Source organism: Marmota flaviventris, chromosome 5 (assembly GCF_047511675.1).
Source record: "Marmota flaviventris isolate mMarFla1 chromosome 5, mMarFla1.hap1, whole genome shotgun sequence".
In the NCBI taxonomy this organism is placed as follows: Eukaryota; Metazoa; Chordata; class Mammalia; order Rodentia; family Sciuridae; genus Marmota; species Marmota flaviventris.
Window position 1 is genome coordinate 146,777,102 of NC_092502.1, and position 21,376 is coordinate 146,798,477.

Here is a 21,376-nt window from a genome sequence, read left to right on the forward strand (position 1 = left end):
TGTGCACCACCATGCCTGACTTTCTTTTACTCAGTGTTGATGGCAACATTGATTGCTTTTGGGAATAAGGCTCCTAAATTAATCTTTGGCTCTAGTGTTGTCTCCAAAGTTATAATGTTTCTTTTCCAGGCAAAATGTTCTTATACCTACTGTATTTCAAATTTATTTTCAGCATTATTCTGCTATTCCTCTCTCTCTTAATATAATTCCAGTCCTGCATTATCTTGACTTAAAATTTTGAAGTCATCATAATTCTTTATTTACCAAATATATCCTGTTCTGTTACCTTCCTAAATCTCACATCTGCTTTCATTTCTGCTTGTTAAAATTCTATCTGTTCTTCTAGGTCTCCGTTAAGTGTTAATCTTTGAGCCAAGCTCAGTGACTCACGCCTATAATCCCAGCAGCTCCAGAGGCTGAGGAGGAAAGTTCAAAGCCAGCCTCAGCAAATTAGCAAGGCCCTAAGCAACTCAGTGAGACTCTGTCTAAATAAAATACAAAAAAAAAAGACTAGCGGTGTGACTCAGTGGTTAAATACGCCTAGGTTCAATTCCCAGTATCAGAAAAAGGGAAAAAAAAAAAGAATGTGATCCTTGATCCTTCATGGACCCTTCCATCATTTCTTTAAGTCATTAGTTAATTTTTTTATATGAATTTATTAAGTCCAGGTGCTGGAAGTTTTAGAAATACTTAAAAATTATAGTCAGGTAATTTTACTTATTAGATTTTGTTGGAAAAGAATGCTTCACGTTTGGGCTTGTGTCTCAACAGTAAAGTGCTCATCTAGCACATGCGAGGCACTGGGTTCGATCATCAGCACCACATAAAAATAACTAAATAAATGTCCAACTACAACTAAAAAAAAATATATATGTATAAAAGAATACGTCACGTTTTAAAATTAACATAGCTACTTAATATGCAATATAACTAATATTTTATTAGTGCATGAAAATGTCTAATTATAGCCATCTGTAACATGGGATATGTTTAAAGATATGGTAAAGATTTTATTCACCAGATAGTGTTCAACTGTTTTATCAGAGACATTCTTCGTGTGGTAAAAGTTTTGCCTTTATGAGCCATTTTAATCTTATAATAATGTATTTTTAGGGATTAAAACCCCAGCTTCTGCAAGAGAAAACAGCTTAAAGAGTAACACTATTTGTAGGTTAGCCATCAAAGTTAGATACTTATCATCAGATGTTGTCAGTATAGGAAGTCTAAATAACTTCTTATACTGGGGGCGGGTACAAAGGGAGATAGGTAGTTAAATTAGATAATCACTTTTCTTCTGACACTTGAGGGAGGATGATGGAGAGAAATCTTTAAATGGTCCTAAAATTTATTGTTTCTAATCTCATAAATAGATTATTCGTCAGAAACCTAAGCTTTCATTTATGAAATTGTTTTTTACAACTAGTTTTGAAGAATGAGTGGATTGGCAGTTATTCCAATTTGATTTTTAAGTGAATTGTTGGATTTTCAAGTTTATTCTAAAGTGTGTATTATTTATCACATAAACCTCTGCAAATAGGAAGGCGTAATGGTGTGTTCCACTTCAGACTTAGGCAAATCTGATTCTACATTTTCATGTTTGCTAGCTATAAAACTTTAGGCAAATTTCTTAACCTTTGTGAGCTTCATGTTCCTTTTTAGCAAAATAGTAATGATAATTCTCAAGAATATTTTTAAAATTAAGTGAATGATATATAAAGCATCTTGTTCAGTTCTGACAAAAGTGCTTAGATAATTTTTTAATATTTGTTCTGTCTTTACTATATTGTCACTTTTATAATATTTCTATCACACTATAAGAAAATATAAAATGAGCACAACTGATTATTTCTATTGAATTATTTTTCTAGGATCAAGACCACCTTTAATTCTACAATCTCAGCCTCTACCTTGTTCATCACCTCGGGATGTTCCACCAGACATCTTGTTAGATTCTCCAGAAAGAAAACAAAAGAAACAAAAGAAAATGAAATTAGGCAAGGATGAAAAAGACCAGAGTGAGAAAGCTGCAATGTATGATATAATTAGTTCTCCATCCAAGGACTCTACTAAACTTACATTAAGACTTTCTCGTGTTAGGTCTTCAGACATGGACCAGCAAGAAGATATGCTTTCTGGTATGGAAAATAGCAATGTTTCAGAAAATGATATTCCTTTTAATGTGCAGTACCCAGGACAGACTTCAAAAACACCCATTACTCCACAGGATGTAAACCGCCCACTAAACGCTGCTCAGTGTTTGTCACAGCAAGAACAAACAGCATTCCTTCCAGCAAATCAAGTGCCTGTTTTACAACAGAACACTTCAGTTGCTACAAAACAACCCCAGACTTCTGTGGTACAGAATCAGCAACAGGTATCACAACAGGGACCTATATATGATGAAGTGGAATTGGATGCATTGGCTGAAATTGAACGAATAGAGAGGGAATCTGCTATTGAAAGGGAGCGCTTTTCAAAAGAAGTTCAAGATAAAGGTAAGATAATCTCATTACCACTTCAACATCTGGACAAATGTGCAATTAATTCTTTGTCTTTTCTCAAGTTTATATATTTTTTTATTCTTATACCTCAGAAACTAAATTCTTAATTTCATTTTTTATGCAAAGCAATTCTCAGATTTGGTATTTTTCTCTACTGCAGATCTGTCATCTATTATGCACTGTATGATTTTACTTGCTTGTATTTTTCTACTAAAATGAACAATTTTTATATCACATGCTTTTTTCATAAATTATGTTATTGTAATTGTGCATCTTCAACTTTCTCCCCCCAAACAAGTTTAAATACTATAAAATTATTTTAAAGCAAGTACATTTAAGGAACATTTATCTGTAGGCTTATTAAGTAGTTAGATATTTCACTAGGTTAATAAGCATATCATGATATATGATCTTTTTTTTTGTAATGAGCAAATTACAGAAAAGATTTTAAGTTAATAGCAAACTTTAAGCAAGGATCTTTTTATGGTGGTTAGTTATTGTTCCCTTTTTATCTGACTAATATATTAAGATCAAGTTGGAAGACGACCCACCTATTCTATGAGTTTATAGGCTTACTTAATTAATGCTTTGTAATTACATTCTAATCAAACAAAAGTAAGTCCCTAGAATGTTCTTAAATATTTGATATGAAAGATGGTGGAATGCGATGGACATTATTATTCTAGGTACATGTATAACCACTCATGGTATGATGCTATATCATGTACAATCAGGGAAGTGAAAAGTTGTGCTCTAATTGTGTACAATGAATCAAAATACATTCTGCTGTCATATCTATCTAATTGAAATAAATAAAATTTATTTTAAAAATTAAGAAGAATGATATTTAAGGGAGACCAATGAATCAGTTATTAAAATTAGTAAATAATTTATGAATTTTCTGTCTTTGCAAATGCATACACACATTTGATATAATCCAAACCTAAAATATGCTTTGTAAATTATTTTTATGATTAAAACATTCTAGATTGATAAACTATTCTAATATTTTATCCCTTGGTAATTATTAGAACACAACTTGATGTTGAATAGAGCTCATGTTTATATGATCTTCTTCCTTATGTGACTAAATAATTGTTCCTATTCTAAGAAACCTACCGAAGATTCATATTATATCATCTGTCATGGTGACTTTTTAGCATTATTGAAACTATAGACTGTATTTAGACATACTACAATGTTTGCAGAGTATGTAAATCATAAATAGGTGCAGTACAGAGATTGCTGAAAGTATTTTATTGGCTAGGGAACTAGGATTTTAGCTTTTTTAACTTCTACATAAATCTTTGATGTTAAGGATGAAATAAACTGCTGCTGGTTCCTTGTCTCTTTCTTTGTAGTATTAGGTGCAGAAAATTATATAGATTTTAAATTATATAAATTCCAAAGTGTATGTCCTTCTTTAACCTCTTATAAAAGTATATGCATGTCAAATGATGGTAGCAGATTACTCAGCTTCTCTTGATATTAATCTACTCCAAATTCCAGAATCCTACAACAGTCATTTTTGCCAGAAATATGCACAGTAGTGATCGTCTGACCCAGTAATATAAATTTCATAGAGAACTGAATTTCTGCATGAAATTTAATCTGTTATGGGAAATTGGGTTTTTAAAAAGGAGTGTAATTTTTAAATGATTTTTTTAGTAGCTGTTGATAGAACCAAAAACGAAATGGTGAAATTTTTTAAAACTTTCCTGAACTTTTATTGTATCACATTTGTTGCACACAAAATGTTTACTTTTAGAAACGGAACAAAAGTAAAAGTATTAAATAGTTGTATTTGCATATTAGCAAACTCGTTTTATGCTGCTAACTTCTTTGGAGAATAAACAAAATCAACAAGATATACTGTTCTTGTGAAAAGTTATAATGTATGTTTTACTTTCACTTATCTAAACAGTTTTCTCTGTAATCTGATTGTGTGGCCATAACAAAGGTAACCGAAAAGCTCAATGAACAGAGTTGGGTTTACAGTTTGGGTGAAGATATAGTTTTCTGTTGCTATCAGGATTAAAGTAGGTTTTGCTGGCTTCATATTAGAGTTGTCATTTCTAAGTTGTTTTTCTGAAAGCCTTGTTCTTTTCTATAGATTTGTTTTACTTTTAGAATCTAACCTTTGATTTAAACCTGTTGTTTTTTTTTTTTTTTTTTTGCATTCAATTTCTGCACTGTGTGATGGAATTGTGTGTGTGTGTGTGTGTGTGTGTGTGTGTGTGAAATACCTTGAGATTCTGGAAAGGTTAAAGGTTCATATATGTTGTTGCTACGAGGTTTTAGGTGAGGTCACAAATCAAAGTGAAATTCTAACGAAGTAGTAATTTTATAATCAGCCCTTGATCGATGAAATACTTCATCATTGGTTATCTTATTTTTACTTTTTAGGACTGAATTCCAAATTGACTTTATGTGTGTGTGTGTGTGTGTGTGTGTGTGTATTTTAGTTGTCAATGAACTATTTATTTATATGTGGTGCTGAGAATCAAACCAGTGCCTCATACATGCTAAGCAAGCACTCTACCACTGAGCCACAATCCCAGCCCCCAAATTGACTTTTAATGTATTTAGTGCACGTGGCACTAAAAAAAATTTTTTTTACAACTATTAGTGATGAAAAATAAGTAGACAAGACTACTTACCTACATGATTTTACTGAGAGCTCTGCTCTTGGGTCTTGAGTTTGTTTGCCAATGTTTTATGCTATCAGAAATATTCCTTTCAGTAACCATATTTCTGGTTTATTTCAAAACTTTATATCTTATAAATAAGATTATAGAGTTTAGCTTGAGCACAGTGATGCATTTCTATAATCCCAGCTACCCAGGAGACCGAGGTAGAAAGATCACAAGTTTAAGGCCACTCTGAGCAATTTAGCGAGACCATGTAAGTCTCTAGTACTTTTAAAAAAAAAAAAAAAATCTTCAGCAAACATAGCTGATAATTATGGAATTCAAGAAAGAGACTAGAATAGTCTTTTTACTTAGGCTGTAGTAGAACCTAATATACCCTGGTTCCATACTTAGGAGACCCTTTTCTGGCTGTTAGAAAATTTCTGTCCCTTTGGCCTTATTTTCCTTCTTTAGACAGTTCTTATATATACACTGATACAGTAGTTCTGTAACATACTCTGTTATAATAGTCCAAAAGGACATTTTTATCAGTCTTTTTGCTAATACTATTAACATCTGTAATTATATAAATTAATTTTAAAGGGCTAATCATCTTTGCTTCTAGGATGACCTGTCATTGACATTAATAACTCCTTCATGTGCTGACAATTTCTGCTTTCTTTTGTCAAAGAGGAAGTTTCTTTGTTCATCTGCCTATTTCATCTTTTCCAAGGTCCACTTTCCATGTTAGCAAGTACAAGGAATGGCATAGCTTTACTAATATTTTTGTAATGTTATAATACTCTTGCACTATAACCCTTAGAAGAAGTAAATTACAGATCAAGCATCCCTAATCCAAAAATCCAAAATGCTCTGAAATCCAAAACTTTCTAAGTTTCAGATTTCAGAGGATTTTAAATTTCAGATTTTCAGATAAGGGATGTTTAACTGGTAAATTATATACGAATATTCAAAAATCTAAAATACTGAAATTGGAAACACTTTAGTTCCAAGTATTTTGGGTAAGGATTCTCAACCTGTATTTCCTACTATCAGTTGAAATAAAGAGACTGAGATTTTGGACAAGAATAGGATGATTCACTCAGCCTATACTTTGTATTAGGCGTGGGATGTTTTCATTTTTCTTAACTGGCTATTGTGTATATGATTATTGTGCTTTCAGTTATCACATGTAATGTCTTTAAGTGATAGTTTATTTCTTATGAGCATAATTGTTTAGAATTTCTATATGAGTGGATCTTATTTTTAAATATCAGAATCTGGATGGCAATTGTTGTAGTATCCTTTTGTTTACGTTTTCTTTAGGAGTATATGAATTCTGATAGCTAATCTTAAGTTTCCTGATGCTGAAGAGGGCTTAAAGGTAATTAGTGTCCCAAATACTAAAATCATTCTTCACAGAGATGGCTTTCCATCATTAGATGACGGTTATGATATAATGAAGATATTACAAAAGTGAATAGACAAGTGACTTATGTAGACTGTGAAATAAATTCATAGTGAGTAAATTCATAGGAATAAATTCAACTGAATCAGACCAAGTAAATCAGAAATGAGTGCTTTTAACATATCCAAGAATCCCTACAATAAAATGGTGAAATTTCCCTGATTTTACAGAAAAGGTGAAATACTTTTCAATAGGTGAAACATTAAAACTTTGTATTTAGGAATATCTTACATATAGTAGGGAAAATTTTTAAGGTTTTTCTCAATCTTAATGCATTACTTACATATAAATGCTTTTGTATATTTTCATTCAAATAATGACAGGATCTATAGTTTAAGATAGATTGAACCTGATAATTTCTTTGATATTGACTTACTTGCCCAATTTCCATCTTAATGGCAAGAGGTAAATTGTAATGAAGTTAATGATAATTCTGAAATGTTTTGATCATTTAAAAATCAACCTTCTGCCAGGCATGGTGGCTCACACTTACAATCTGAGCGTTGTGGAAGACTGAGACAGGAGGATCTCTAGCCTTAGCAACTTAGTAAGGCCCTAAGCAACTTAATGAGACCCTGTCTCAAATTAAAAATTAAAAAGGACTGGGGAACCCTTGGTTCAATCCCTGGTGCCCCCCCAAAATTAGCATTCTGAGCTATTAAATATTTTTCTAAAAAAATTCACTTGTATTAATAAAAGAATATGCCACACATTTCTTTGCAAAAATTTTCAGATGCCTGAAACCAATAACATTGTAGTTGTTAAATATGCTTAGGTTGCCATTTTGATGACTTTCTAAAGCATACTGCATAAAAATAAAAGTTTTAGACTATACTATATGAATTTCTGGGTTCTTGTCATAAAGGTTTAAGGTAAAGAGTATATGGTGATAGAGCATTCTATTTATAAGCTAGTAATTATTTGGTGTGCCCTAAAGTATTTTCTATGACATTTAAAAAGGATTCTATAAACATAAATTTAGTATTCTGAGTATTTTTCCTAAGTATCGATGCAGAAAGCTTTATATAAATTCTTACCATGTTATAATTTTAGAAAATAATCTAATGATAGCATACTTTATTATTAATATTAATTGTTTTGGAAATAAAGTATGTTTGATGGTATTTTTGACTTCTAGATGACTGAAGGAGTAGATTGGTTTAGTTTTATAAGAAATAACTAACAAATATCCAAAGTGAATTGTTTTCCCTTTTTGGTAGAGCTGGGGATGAGATCATCAAACTCAGGTCCTCCTGCTCTCTCAGCAAGCATCCTACCCACTGAAACACATCTCCACCCACAAAGTAAATTACATTTGATTAGATTTTAAATTGGGTTGAACTGCTGCTTCTCACTTTGAGAACAAAACAGTAGAATTTTGGTGTATTAAAGAATCATTTATCATTAAGTTTTGGGTTTGTTTTTTTTTCCCCCTTAACTTTGTTTCCTAACAATAAAGGGCTGCTTTTCATTCTTGAGTTTAACTTTTAACTTGGTGATACTGTTTCCTTAAATGATGTATCACCTTAGTCAATGTCATAAAAGAATCTGGACATTCCTTTTTTATTGACTTTTAAAAACAGTCAAGCAGCTCAGCAAGTAAAGTAGGCAAATACTTTAATATATTAAAATGTAACTATGCTTAAGGACTAACTAGATACTCAATTTATAGCAAGTGACATAGCAATCTGGAGTCAGAAGTACAATCCTGCACAGAAATATATAACTTAAAAAAATACCATAACACTTTATTGCAGTGTGGATTTGTGATTATGTGTGTGTTTGTCCTTACATTTTAGAATACTCCAATTCTTTCTTTCTGAGGTCAGTATATAAACCCACAAAAATTTTTGTTGAAAAGTCAGAAGTATTTTTGTCACTGGAAGTTGCTTAAGACAGAATTTATCTTAAAAGTCCTATGGTTTATGTTGTTTCCTTATTCTAAATTTACTTCTATGTAATACTGTGTGTTACCTTTTGAACTCCACCTACTTTATTAACAACTTGAAGACTTCGAATTCTGAATCAGAAGTTAATGACAGATTATTGATTTTTAAACTTTTTTCTTACTTTCTTAATTAACCTTTTTTCATTGGCATGGTTTATATTTTCTTGTTTCATTCTTTTCCATACTTACATATATAGTATATTTCCTGTTTGGTATATGGATAGATATGGGGTTCTTAATCATTTGTGGTTAACAGTTTAAATTGCCTTAAGTGAGAATGTATGCTTTGTAACTGGTTGTCTTTTTTCTTATATAAAGAATCTGGTTTATACTTAACATACATGAATATAAGTGTGCATTTGTTTTTGATATATTATAAATTCTGTTCTTTTAAATCTTTGTACTTACATACTTTAAAAGTATGCTTTTTTAAATGAGAGTCATTAATATTTGTTGAAGTCCAGCAAGCATGAAGATTCTCTTAAACCCTTATTTATTTAAAAAGTATTATGTCATTCATGCTTACTATTTTATATATACATATTTACTTTTGCATTCTCTATATTTTTTTTTGAAAATATGACTTAAAAGATAGTCAAAATCCATAGGTTTTTAATAGGATAAGAATATGTCTATTACTGATATTGAATATTTATCTTTAAATTTCAGATAAGCCTTTGAAAAAAAGAAAACAAGATTCTTACCCACAGGAGGCTGGGGGTGCTACAGGAGGTAATAGACCAGCTTCTCAGGAGACGGGTTCTACGGGAAATGGGTCAAGGCCAGCATTAATGGTTAGCATTGATCTTCATCAGGCAGGAAGAGTGGACTCTCAGGCTTCTATAACTCAGGATTCAGACTCCATAAAAAAGCCTGAAGAAATAAAACAATGTAATGATGCACCCGTTTCTGTTCTTCAGGAAGATATTATTGGAAATCTTAAATCTACACCAGAAAACCATCCTGAAACACCTAAAAAAAAGTCTGATCCTGAGTTTCCTAAAAGTGAAATAAAACAAAACGAAAGTAGGTTATCAGAATCTAAACCAAATGAAAACCGATTGGTGGAGACAAAATCAAGTGAAAGTAAGTTAGAAACTAAAATTGAGACCCAAACAGAAGAACTTAAACAGAATGAGAGCAGAACTATCGAACCTAAACAAAATGAGAGCACCATAGTTGAACCTAAACAGAATGAAAATAGACTCTCTGACACAAAACCAAATGACAACAAACAAAACAATGGCAGGTCAGAAACAACAAAATCAAGACCTGAAACCCCAAAGCAAAAGGGTGAAAGTCGACCCGAAACTCCAAAACAAAAGAGTGATGGGCGTCCTGAAACCCCAAAACAGAAGGGTGATGGACGGCCTGAAACTCCAAAGCAGAAAGGTGAGGGCCGGCCTGAAACTCCAAAACAAAAAAATGAAGGCCGGCCTGAAACACCAAAACACAGGCATGAAAATAGGAGGGATTCTGGAAAGCCATCAGCAGAGAAAAAACCTGAAGTGTCAAAACATAAACAGGATATTAAATCTGATTCACCTCGGGTAAAATCAGAAAGAGCTGAAGCCTTAAAGCAGAGACCTGATGGGCGATCAATTTCTGAGTCGCTAAGACGTGACCATGATAGTAAACAAAAATCAGATGACAGGGGTGAGTCAGAACGACATCGAGGGGATCAGTCTAGGATACGAAGACCAGAAACATTGAGATCCTCTAGTAGAAATGAACATGGCATTAAAACTGATGGTTCAAAAACTGACAAACTAGAAAGAAAACACAGGCATGAATCAGGGGACTCAAGGGAAAGACCATCTTCTGGGGAACAAAAATCAAGACCTGACAGTCCTCGTGTTAAACAAGGAGATTCTAATAAATCAAGACCTGATAAACCTGGTTTTAAATCACCAAATAGTAAAGATGACAAAAGGACAGAAGGTAACAGAAGTAAAGTAGATGGTAATAAAGCACACCCTGACAATAAGGCAGAATTTCCAAGTTATTTGTTGGGGGGCAGGTCTGGTGCATTGAAAAATTTTGTCATTCCAAAAATCAAGAGGGATAAAGATGGCAATATTACTCAGGAGACAAAGAAAATGGACTTGAAAGGAGAGCAGAAAGACAAAGTAGAAAAAATGGGATTAGTTGAAGATCTTAATAAAGGAGCTAAGCCTGTGGTGGTTCTGCAAAAACTGTCTTTGGATGATGTTCAGAAACTAATTAAAGATAGAGAGGATAAATCAAGAAGTTCCCTTAAGTCTATGAAGAATAAGCCTACAAAGTCAAATAAAGGTAAGAATACTTCTGATGTCATTTGTATTCTAATGAGCTTTATGTTTGAAAGTTACTGTTTCAAACAATGAAAATCTATAAAAATTAAAGCACTACTACATGAAAATAGAACCTTTATATAAAACAGTAGTAGACTGTTTCAGGAATACAGATAAAAAGTTCTCAATGAACTTTTTCTTCTCTCACCCCTACGTGAACTACTCTAATAGTAATTAATTTTACCTCTATTTAGTTATAGAGATAAGTTCTTTCAGTGTTTAGTTTCAAATGTTTCTGAAAGTTGCTTCTTAATCCAATGACTGATGTATTGGAATAAATGTTTAACTCTCCCAAAAGTTCCTTTGACTGTAGAGATACTTACTCCATTTTGCAATGAGGGAGTGAGTTGAATTTTAATATCTAGTATCTCACAGTAAAGCTGTGTGGTTTATAACAACTAATATAAATTATTTTAAGAAAATTATCTTACAGTATTTTTTATGGAGTTCTCTCTGATTTAATTATCATGAATAGTTTGAAGTTGCATAATTTAGAAAATTGTATGTAAGGTTATTTTCGAAATAGTTTTAGCTGGGTGTAATGATGCATGCTTGTAATCCCAGCTACCTGGGAGACTGAAGCAGGAGGAACACAAGTTTGAGGCCAGCCTGTGCAACTTAAGGAGACCCTGTCACAAATTAGAATTTTTTAAATTCTGGGGCTGTAGTTGGGTGATTACCCAGTACTGCTGCAGCAGCAACAGAAGGATAATTTTCCCTATTTTACGCAAAGGTAATAGAAAATGATATTTGCCTCATAAATTCAGTTAAATTGTTAAATTCGTTGAGGTAGAGTTGGTGTTATTTTTGCATGATTTTTGGATGAAATTCTCTGGTTGCTTGAATACAATTATTTTGGGTATGGGGACAGAATTGTAAGTGCTGAGAATATAATGGCAATTTGTACAGTAAATATAATTTTATGTTCCTTTCTGTACTCACATTTAAAATACAAGGATTTATCTTATGATACTATAGCCCATGGAGTCTAATACTTTAAGCAAATTGAAACATAGTTTTAACTGAAAGTTAATATTAAATTTTCATTGTATGAAAGAGTTTCACTAAGGACTTGTACTTTATGAACTTAGGAAATCTAGATTTACACTGTCCAGCATGTAGTCATAGCGTCTTTGGCTGTTAAATTCAAATTAATTTAAATTAAGTTGAAAAACTCACTTCTTCAGTAGTCCCATGTGGCTATTGATGACTATTGTTCAGCACAAATAGAGAAGATTGGCACCATCATAAAAAACAGAATTGTCTATCACCTATAATATTTTAGCAAATACATAAGTATAATGATTATTATTTTTGTAGCATACTATTGTAGCTTGTCTACCAAAAACATTGTATTATAAAGAACTCTTTATTCAAAGAAGTGACTTATAGCTAATCTTTTTATTTTTACTTGGTCTTTATTAAACATGAACTTTTTCCATGTTAATTCACTTTGTTTTTCTTTTAAAAATGACCTTATGAATAACTAATATTTGCACTATTTTAGTGAAGTTTATAGCTTTTAAGACATGGCAATCAGACTTACAGAATTTATAAGCAATCTTTTTTATTTAACTTGAATGTGTCTTTTCAAAATTACTTGTTAATATACAAGATATTATAGGATGTGGAAGCTAGTACCATAATTATATAAAGGTTTTATTTACATTTTTCAATGAAAGTTTAGGGATATATTATATTTATAAAGAGCATAGTTATAAATTTTAGAAGAGCCAGTTGAAAAATGGAAAGTGGTACCCTCTTGTTTCCTTGATCTGGACCATTTTTCTCTCCCTGCCCTCTGTCAGCTTATACTAGCCTTGCTTTCTAAGCTCTGTTCTAACAAAGAGTCATTTATAAATGCTTAAAAAAGCATAAGGAAATTAATATATCTCCTAATTAGTAAAGACTATTATTTCTCATGGTTTGTTCACTTGTAGTTCTATTACCTATGAAAATGTGTTTTTAGTGCTGACATGTGTTTCTCTTAAGTGTATTTTTAATGGAAATGTGTATACCTAATATCTCATGTTAGTATTTAGACTAGGTGTCTGCCTATTAGAGTGGTATGCATATGTGTACATGTGCATGTTGTGTGTATATACACAGATATTAATTTATGTGCAATTATAATATAGAGAGCTCTTCATAAAAAAACATTATGTAAGTTGTTAGGTTTACTTCGTGATGCCAGCTGAGATGATTTTGGCTTTATGTCTTAGGAACTGTATTTTTTTTTTAAGTAATGTTATAATTTGTTTTATTTAGATCTCTGCTTAAAAAAAAATCTCTGCTACTGTGTTAGCAATCATGAGTTAAATGATTGTGGGGATTTTTTTTTTATTACTTGTATATGAAGCACAGTTATGGATTGATGACCCTTTGTAATAAATCCCATTACTTGGGATTTTCTTTGCTCATGAATTTGTTTTGTTTTGTTTTGTTTTTTAGTCTGCATATTACTAGGATACTTTTATGGTTGATTCCTTGGGCCAAAATTCTGAGTAGGTTCCCTTTCTTTAAAGAGCCATAAAATTTCATCTTTAAGTATTTTACTTGATGTTCATATATTAAATATTCATTCTTCAGGGTAATATAAAATCCTTGAATATACTTTAAGATGATAAATTTTGAATGTGTGGTAGGGGTATAGATTTATGACTTCTAATTTATTTATTCTGTCTTTTTGTAGCATATTAGATGTAAAGTAATTTAACATTTGATTTCATTACTGTGGTGATATGTTTCTATCCCTAGTATGTAGTATAAAACCTCATAGAAAAGAGCATATTAAATGTCTATTGAATGAGCCGAGATGATGGTGTTGCCATGTTTGAAAAAGCTTTTGTTTGAAGATTAAAATTGTTCACTCATCTCTTGTGTTCCCACCTATACACTCTAGTGTAAGAGCTATTTAACCTTGAAGTTCCTGATCTTTAAACTTTGTAATAACTTTTTCATCCTGTCAACTACCTCATTTTTATTAAGATCCAAAGGAAACCCACTCATTCATGTCTATTTATTTCCATTTATGAATTTTGATCTGCAGCTTTTCCATGATGGGCTCCATATCAGTCCCATTCTCTTTTTACATCATCTTGTTTATTCCCTTTGGTGGTGAGGGAGAAAAATAATCTTTTAAGAAACCTTTTAGATTTTTAAAACACCTTTTGTTCTATTTCAGTCAGTATATTAAATGCCAAAAAATACTTCATTGTTAAAGTTTTATCAGATTATTACTCTAAAGTTTATGAGATCTTTGAAGACCAGTGTGATTATCATCTATAGATTTTTTTTTTTTAAAGAGAGAGAGAGAGAGAGAGAATTTTTAAATATTTATTTATTTTTTTTTAGTTATTGGCAGACACAACATCTTTGTTTGTATGTGGTGCTGAGGATCGAACCCGGGCCGCACGCATGCCAGGCGAGCGCGCTACCACTTGAGCCACATCCCCAGCCCCTTCATCTATAGATGTTAACAGCTTAACATAAGTAATTACAAACCTTAATAACTTGACTGTTTTTTTTAGATACTTCATAGTGTCTCAAAATATCTTTATGTCCAATGAAACCATTTTCTCTTGTTCCCGCCCCCCTTCCTTCCAACTACTAGTAGTAGTAGTCTCCATTTCTTGCAGTCAATGCCTTTAAGAAATATGCTGTAATCTTTATCGGGAAAAATTTGATATCACAAAGTTGTTTTTACTAAGCCTGATATAAAATGGAAGTTTTATATAGCTGAATGTAATAACTATATTATTTTGTTATTTTCTAGTTCTTATTCAATATTTGTAATTGTAGTATGAAATTAACCATATATTTTTAGCAGGATAATTAGTATTACTAAGTACTCACCTTCACATAGTGGAGGTATATTAATTACTAACATTATTATACATATAATAAACACATAAGAGTTTAATTTATTCAGATTTAAATTGCTTTTAAAATATTTTAAGTTTGTTAATTTTGAAATATTGAAATATTAATTTTGAAATATTCTAATTGAATATAGAAAAACTAAGAACTGACTTCAGGATATCAGAAAGAATTTTCATCTGGAAAAATTTCTTGTAAGACCACATATTCATTCTAGACTTACATTAAGTATTCAGCAAATATTTCTAAACATCTTCAGTATCCCTAACACTGCTAGATACTGCAAACACAATACAGTTATGACTACATCAAGTATATGACTTCATGAAAGATATAGGTAACTATATAGTTCTTAAGTTGTTATATGGTAACAATGTAGAAGCTGTTAAGGAGGAGGTTCCTGGGGATCACACATTTTGAGAACAAGAGTTTGGGGGGGAAATATGGCACGTTTAGGAAACAAAAACATTTGAATGATGATGTTTAGAGTACAATGGAGAAATATGATGACAAGATTGGTTAATATTAAACATCATTGTATTAATAAAGCTATCATAAAATATGAACTGATATGGTTAGAAGATGTTTTTTCAGAAAGCACTATAATTCTGTACACATCCAACCTAATGTAATAGTAGTCTGTCCATTGAATAGCTAATGACATTTTATTTTATTTTATTTTTTTTAGTTGTCAAAGGATCTTTATTTATTTATATGTGGTGCTGAGTATTGAACCCACTGCCTCACACATGCTAGGCAAGTGCTCTACCACTGAGCCACAACTCCAGCCCGACATTTTAGTTTTTAACTTATTTTGATCAACCCCAGCACCTCACGCATTAGGCAAGCATTCTACCTTTGCCTAATAATACATTTTAATACTTGATCACATTGATTAAAATAATTAGAATAAACATCACTTGTGAATTTCTTTATCCTTGACTCCATTTCTTCTGAATTCTACACAACCTTAACATGTTCTGTGCATAGTTGATAGTATATTGACGTAAATCCTCATTTCCCAAAATGAGATATAGGAAGTACATAATGCTAATACGTATAACTCTCTAAAATAGTTAATAAATTCATAACATCTACTTAACAGTTCTCCACACCTTTCACGTAGACATTAAATAGCTCCTAGAAAATGACCGCTCTCGTGCAGTATAAGCAAACCTATGAACTTGGAGGCAAAGCCTGGATCATTTAAAATAGTCTCAAGTAGGCTTGTGTATTACAGTTAACTTCTATAGAATGTACAACATAGTGGAAAACTGGATCTTTTCAATAATGATCCTAAGTCAATAGTTATTTTTTTTTAAAGGATGATGGGTATAGTGCTTTCTAAGATTTACATAAAAATTTTATAATTCTAAGTAATCCAGGCTTTTATTTTAATGAACATTCATATCAACATTTACATCACAATTATAGTTGTAGATAAATAAGCTCTCTGATATAAGGTAACCAAATTCTATCAAGTTATGATGAGTAAAATCAAATCAGTTAGACTAATTTTGAACATGTTAATCAAATTATCTTTCATTGAACCTTTAGTTTAACAACATTGACTAAAGCCCACACTTTAAGTTAGATTGACCTAGAAAAATCTTTTAAATCTGAATTAACTCCTGTATGAGAGAAGTAAATAATGAAGTTTAAAGGACTTTCAAAAAAATTTTTTAATGATGTTTGGAAAGAAAAAAAATGTATGTTGTGTCCTAATATACACACATAAACACATTAACAATACCACAAAATTGATTCCACAACTTGTTTCAGTCACACCTTGAAAATTACTTGCTAAAATTTAAAAATTGGCCAATTAATAGATTATTGTGATTCTTTGTATTAATTCCAGGAATATTTCCCAATACCATCAGAAAGAGAAAATAGCTGTAGATTTGACCCTGAACATCTCCGTCAGCTACAGAAGAATGCCTGTTTGTTAAGCTTCTATTTTTTTAATTAAAAAAAATTATTTTTGTAATCCTAAGCAAGCATTATTAGGTTTCTAGCCAGTAACTGGGATCTCTGCTTTTTTTGGTCAAAAGTAAGACAACTTTAAACCATATTATCTCATCATGCTGTACTTGCAGTTATCCTGAACCATCATATAAAATGTAAATCCCTCTTAATTGTTTTCTGACTCTTCTTGGTGATATAATATACCTGATCCCATGCTACCTTAAATTAAGGTATTGCTACCTCAATTCTGAAGAGATCCTTTTTCTTATTACTTTGATGATTATTAATATTACCATAGAAATGATTTCACTTAATTTTCACTCAACATGTGAACCTTAGTAGCAAAAAGTGCTATCTTCTTTCTCCTTGTTTTCTATTGCTTTTACCAAATAATTTTTCAGATACATATGTCAGAGTTCTTCCTTGGAGGCCAACATTTAAGTTTTCAAACAATACTCATTTAGAACCACAAGAAAGGCACATTGACTATCTGTACTATTAATTTTTTCTTTTTGTTGCCCTTGTTTACCTCTAGTTGGAGTTACAGATTGGTTTGATGATATTCCTGTGTTATATGAGGCATTTACTGGAAGGAATGTCACTGAAACATATGCCAGCCCAACTTTTGTGTGTGTGTGTATGTGATTAATAAATTTGGAGATTTATGTGAGGTTTGACTAGTTTCAAATTGTTCAAACTGACTGATAGTTTAGTCCCCAAAGGTTTGTTAATTAGAGTAATTTGTTTTAATCTCATGGTTGTTTTCTATTTAAAAAAACAAAACACACTCTTATTTATCAAATCAGTGAATCTTTGGGAATTTAAGTCTCTCAAAGACTGGTATTTTAAATAGTCTGGCAAATTTGCTAATATGAGTGATTTACATTAGAAATCCAAGATTGCTAAAATGTCACATATCTAAGAGTACATGAGTGTTTGGTCTTACTACTGTCAGAATGTAATGTTGTGTTTATGTAATGGAATATATTTATAAAAGTTGATAACGTGCTATTTCACAAAACTGACAAAATGGCATTATCCATCAATCGAATAACATAAAAATTTGTAATAATTGATATAACTGCTTTAAAGAATAAAGTAGCTGGGACAAAAGAAATGAAGTGAAAAAGTAATCATAAAGCACTAGCATTCTGAGTTTCCAGGAAACAGTTTGGTAAATAACAGTAATCCCTAAAAATCATCAGTGTGTTAAGAAATAGTAAGACGTTATGTTTTTATTTAAAGAATGACCTCTTAATTCTAGAGAAAGAATATAACCAAATGAAAGACTCACTGTTTTATTCATTTCTGTTGAAACTGGGGGATAATGTTTTAAAGATCCTAGAGTGAGCTGGGCATGGTGGCACATGCCTGTAATCCCAGCTGCTTGGGAGGCTGAGGCAGGAGGATCGCAAGTTCAAAACCAGCCTCAGCAAAAGCAAGGTGCTAAGCAACTCAGTGAGATTCTGTCTCTAAATAAAATACAAAATAGGGCTGGGGATGTGGCTCAGTGATTGAATGCCCTGAGTTCAATCCCCAGCACCCACCCCCGAAAAAAAAAAGATCCTGGGGTGAGTATAGAAAGTTATTTTATTTCTTACCCTTTGCAATTAAGGGATCTGAGTCCATTTGTAAAGTATTTCATAAAAAGAAAGGATGCAGCCAGGCATAGGGGTGTATGCCTGTAATCCCAGTGGCTAGGGAGCCTGAGACAGGAGAATTGCAAGTTCAAAGACAGCCTCAGCAAAAGTGAGACGCTAAGCACCTCAGTGAGACCCTGTCTCTAAATTTAAAAAACAAAACAAACAAAACAAAAAGGACTGGGGTTGTGACTCCAGTAGTTGAGTGCCCCTGAGTTCAATCCCTGGTACCAAAAAAAAAGAGAGAGAGAGAGAGAAAGGATGCGATTAATTCAGGAAATGCATACATTTCTGGAAGAAACAGTTCGATTCAAAATGAAGCAGGGTTCACTTTTAGAGGACAGTACATTGAGAGACATTAACCATTGTAAGATTTTCAGGTTTTTTCCAAAGTCAAGTCATCTTTTGGAGTGGGGGGAAAGTTTAATTACTGAATTATGTTCCTGTAACTTTCAAAGTTGCACAGAGTTTAAGAGAGAATATTGGAGTTCTTAAATATGATCGTATTCTTGTTAATTTAGAGAAGGAGGATGAACTACTGATACTTGCATTATTAGATAGAAGACTCAGGTTGCCTTTCTTGTTTTTTGATTGCTGTAAGGAACTTTTGTAAGAAGAGAGAAAGAAGAAATCAAAGTCTTGCGTATCTGCAGGATGTTATTAATTCTAGCATATTAATATCAAGTCAGTATACTTTTGTGATCTGAATTTAATCTCTGAAAAACAACCAGTTGGGTAAATCTTTTAAATAAATTCTTTCCTGGTGGCTTGAGCGTAGCTCAGTGGTGAAATGTGTGTTACTATGCAAAAGGAGACCCTGGGTTCAATCCCTAGCACCAAAATAAATAAATAAATGTGAATGGACTAAAGGCTACATGTGGCAATTCAGGAACTCTACAAGAAGTACATGTGTAAGTGAATGCAAGAAATTATGAACTGATTCTTTCATCAAAAACATTATTAGCCCTGCACAGTGGTACATGCCTGTAATCCCAGCAGTTGGGGAGGCTGTGGCAGGCAGATTGCAAGTTTGAGGCCAGCCTCAGCAGTTTAGCAAATATAGCAATTTAGCAACTTAGACCCTGTCTCAAAAAAAAGGAACTGGTGATGTAGCTTAGTGGTAAATTGCCCCTGGGTTCAAAATCCAGTTACACACACACACTAAATTAGACATGTTTAGAGCATTGAAGACTCTTAAGTTAGATGCAGAGTGTGTTTGGTTTGGGGCTGAAAAATAGTGACAATGCAAAGCTCCAGTTAATTTCTTTTACCTATACCATTATTCTAAAAAAAGGCTCTTCTTGATAAAATTTTGTTAAGCCAATTCAAAGAAATATTGCATGAGTTGAAAATGACACAGATAAGTTAAACTCAAATTTTTTGACAAGATTCTTAGCAGTGAAGTCTTTAGAATAGTAGCAGTCACCAGTATTGCATCTTTGTTGGGTAAAATTGTTTCCATTGCATGTCCTTAGAAGAACAGAAGACTGAAAGTTACTGAAACTCCATTATATTCAGTAAAACCTTCAAAAGAATAAAGAGGGTTTAGTCTTCCATTGAGATTAATATTTTGCATTCCTTTTCTTGAATTATGTTTATTCTTGAGACTTTTGAAATATATCTTAATTGATAAGTATTTTTCTTTCTTTTTTATTCTTTATGTGAGCACTATTTGAGTGTTAAGGATAGTTTTAATGTTGATTATAAGTTCCTTATATTTTCTGCTGTAAACTGCTAAGACACTCTTTGCTTCAAATTCATAAAATTTATGAGGTAAGACATTATTTTTATACTTCCCTTCAAAAGGTTTACATATGTAAGTGAAGTAAGTTAAATTTGTCTTTTTTCAGTAGTCATCAAGGATGAATTATTCCAAATAAATAGCTTTTGCTATTTCTGTTTTATTTTGAAGCTGTCAGGAAGATGATAATAAATTATTTCTAAACAGAAAATAAGTGTATGCTTATATATATGTATACAGCATTCAGTAGTATGTTAATGCTTCTTATTGTAATATGTTAAAATATTTTTATTTTGTCTTTACTCTTTTATAAGGAAATATGAAGTTAATTTTCTAACAGACTTGAATTTGCTAAGTTGTATACATTTTTGTTTTTAAATATTTTAGTCCCTTTATCTCACCTTACATGTTTCTGTTATGTTCTTTTAAATATATATTGGTTTGTCTGTTTAAAGAAACTCTCCATTTTGTAAAGGCATTAATATGCTTCTCAAAGAGACAGTGATAGATTAAAAACATATATAAAGTTCTTGCCCAAGCCACCATACTCAACTGCCACCATCATAGAGGAAGAGAAAGAGGTGGTAGGTGATAAGTGTTCTCCAACTCTTCTCATTTATACTAAGGAGTAGCATTAGTTTCATACAATGTAAGCCTACTCCAGACATGTATAAAACAAATTTGTGTGAGGTGTTTTTCTAACTCCAGTGGATCTCTAGTTTCAAAAAGCTTTTTTAATCAGTGTGAATAAATGAAACCATTTTATCAAAAATTGATGATGTAACTACCATTCATTATTATAGTAATACGCCTCATACACACATAAATTGTATTATCAGTTTAGGGTTAAGAGTATTATAATTGTAAATGCAAAACCATTTTATTAAAATGAAAAGGTGATTTATAAAACAAATACTAATATTTTGTTTTTATTGTATTAATTTGGTTAAAATATTTCTTTTATATTCAAATTTAAATTTTTTCTTACCTTTCATTAATAGGTAGTATAGATCAATCAGTGTTAAAAGAATTACCCCCTGAACTCCTGGCAGAAATTGAATCCACCATGCCACTTTGTGAACGTGTGAAAATGAACAAACGCAAGCGTAGCACAGTAAATGAAAAGCCAAAATATGCTGAAATCAGTTCAGATGAAGATAATGATAGTGACGAAGCTTTTGAATGTAAGTATCACATAACTTTTTCAAAAAAAGAATTTAAAAGGTAGATTTATGTGTTTGTCTCATAATTCAGGGGGTCAACAAGAG

General features: G+C 31.8%; 1 protein-coding gene across 3 annotated transcripts in view; it reads left to right on the plus strand.

Moving 5' to 3' along the window:
- The window catches only part of Nipbl (NIPBL cohesin loading factor), a 176,263-nt gene that overhangs the window by 90,300 nt on the left and 64,587 nt on the right, over positions 1-21,376 (plus strand). For all 3 annotated transcript variants that reach the window (XM_027936196.3, XM_071612669.1, XM_071612670.1), the window contains exons 9-11: positions 1,869-2,495; positions 9,217-10,842; positions 21,110-21,292. In XM_027936196.3, the coding sequence (XP_027791997.1) occupies positions 1,869-2,495; positions 9,217-10,842; positions 21,110-21,292 (2,436 nt within the window). The remainder of the gene's footprint in view (positions 1-1,868; positions 2,496-9,216; positions 10,843-21,109; positions 21,293-21,376) is intronic.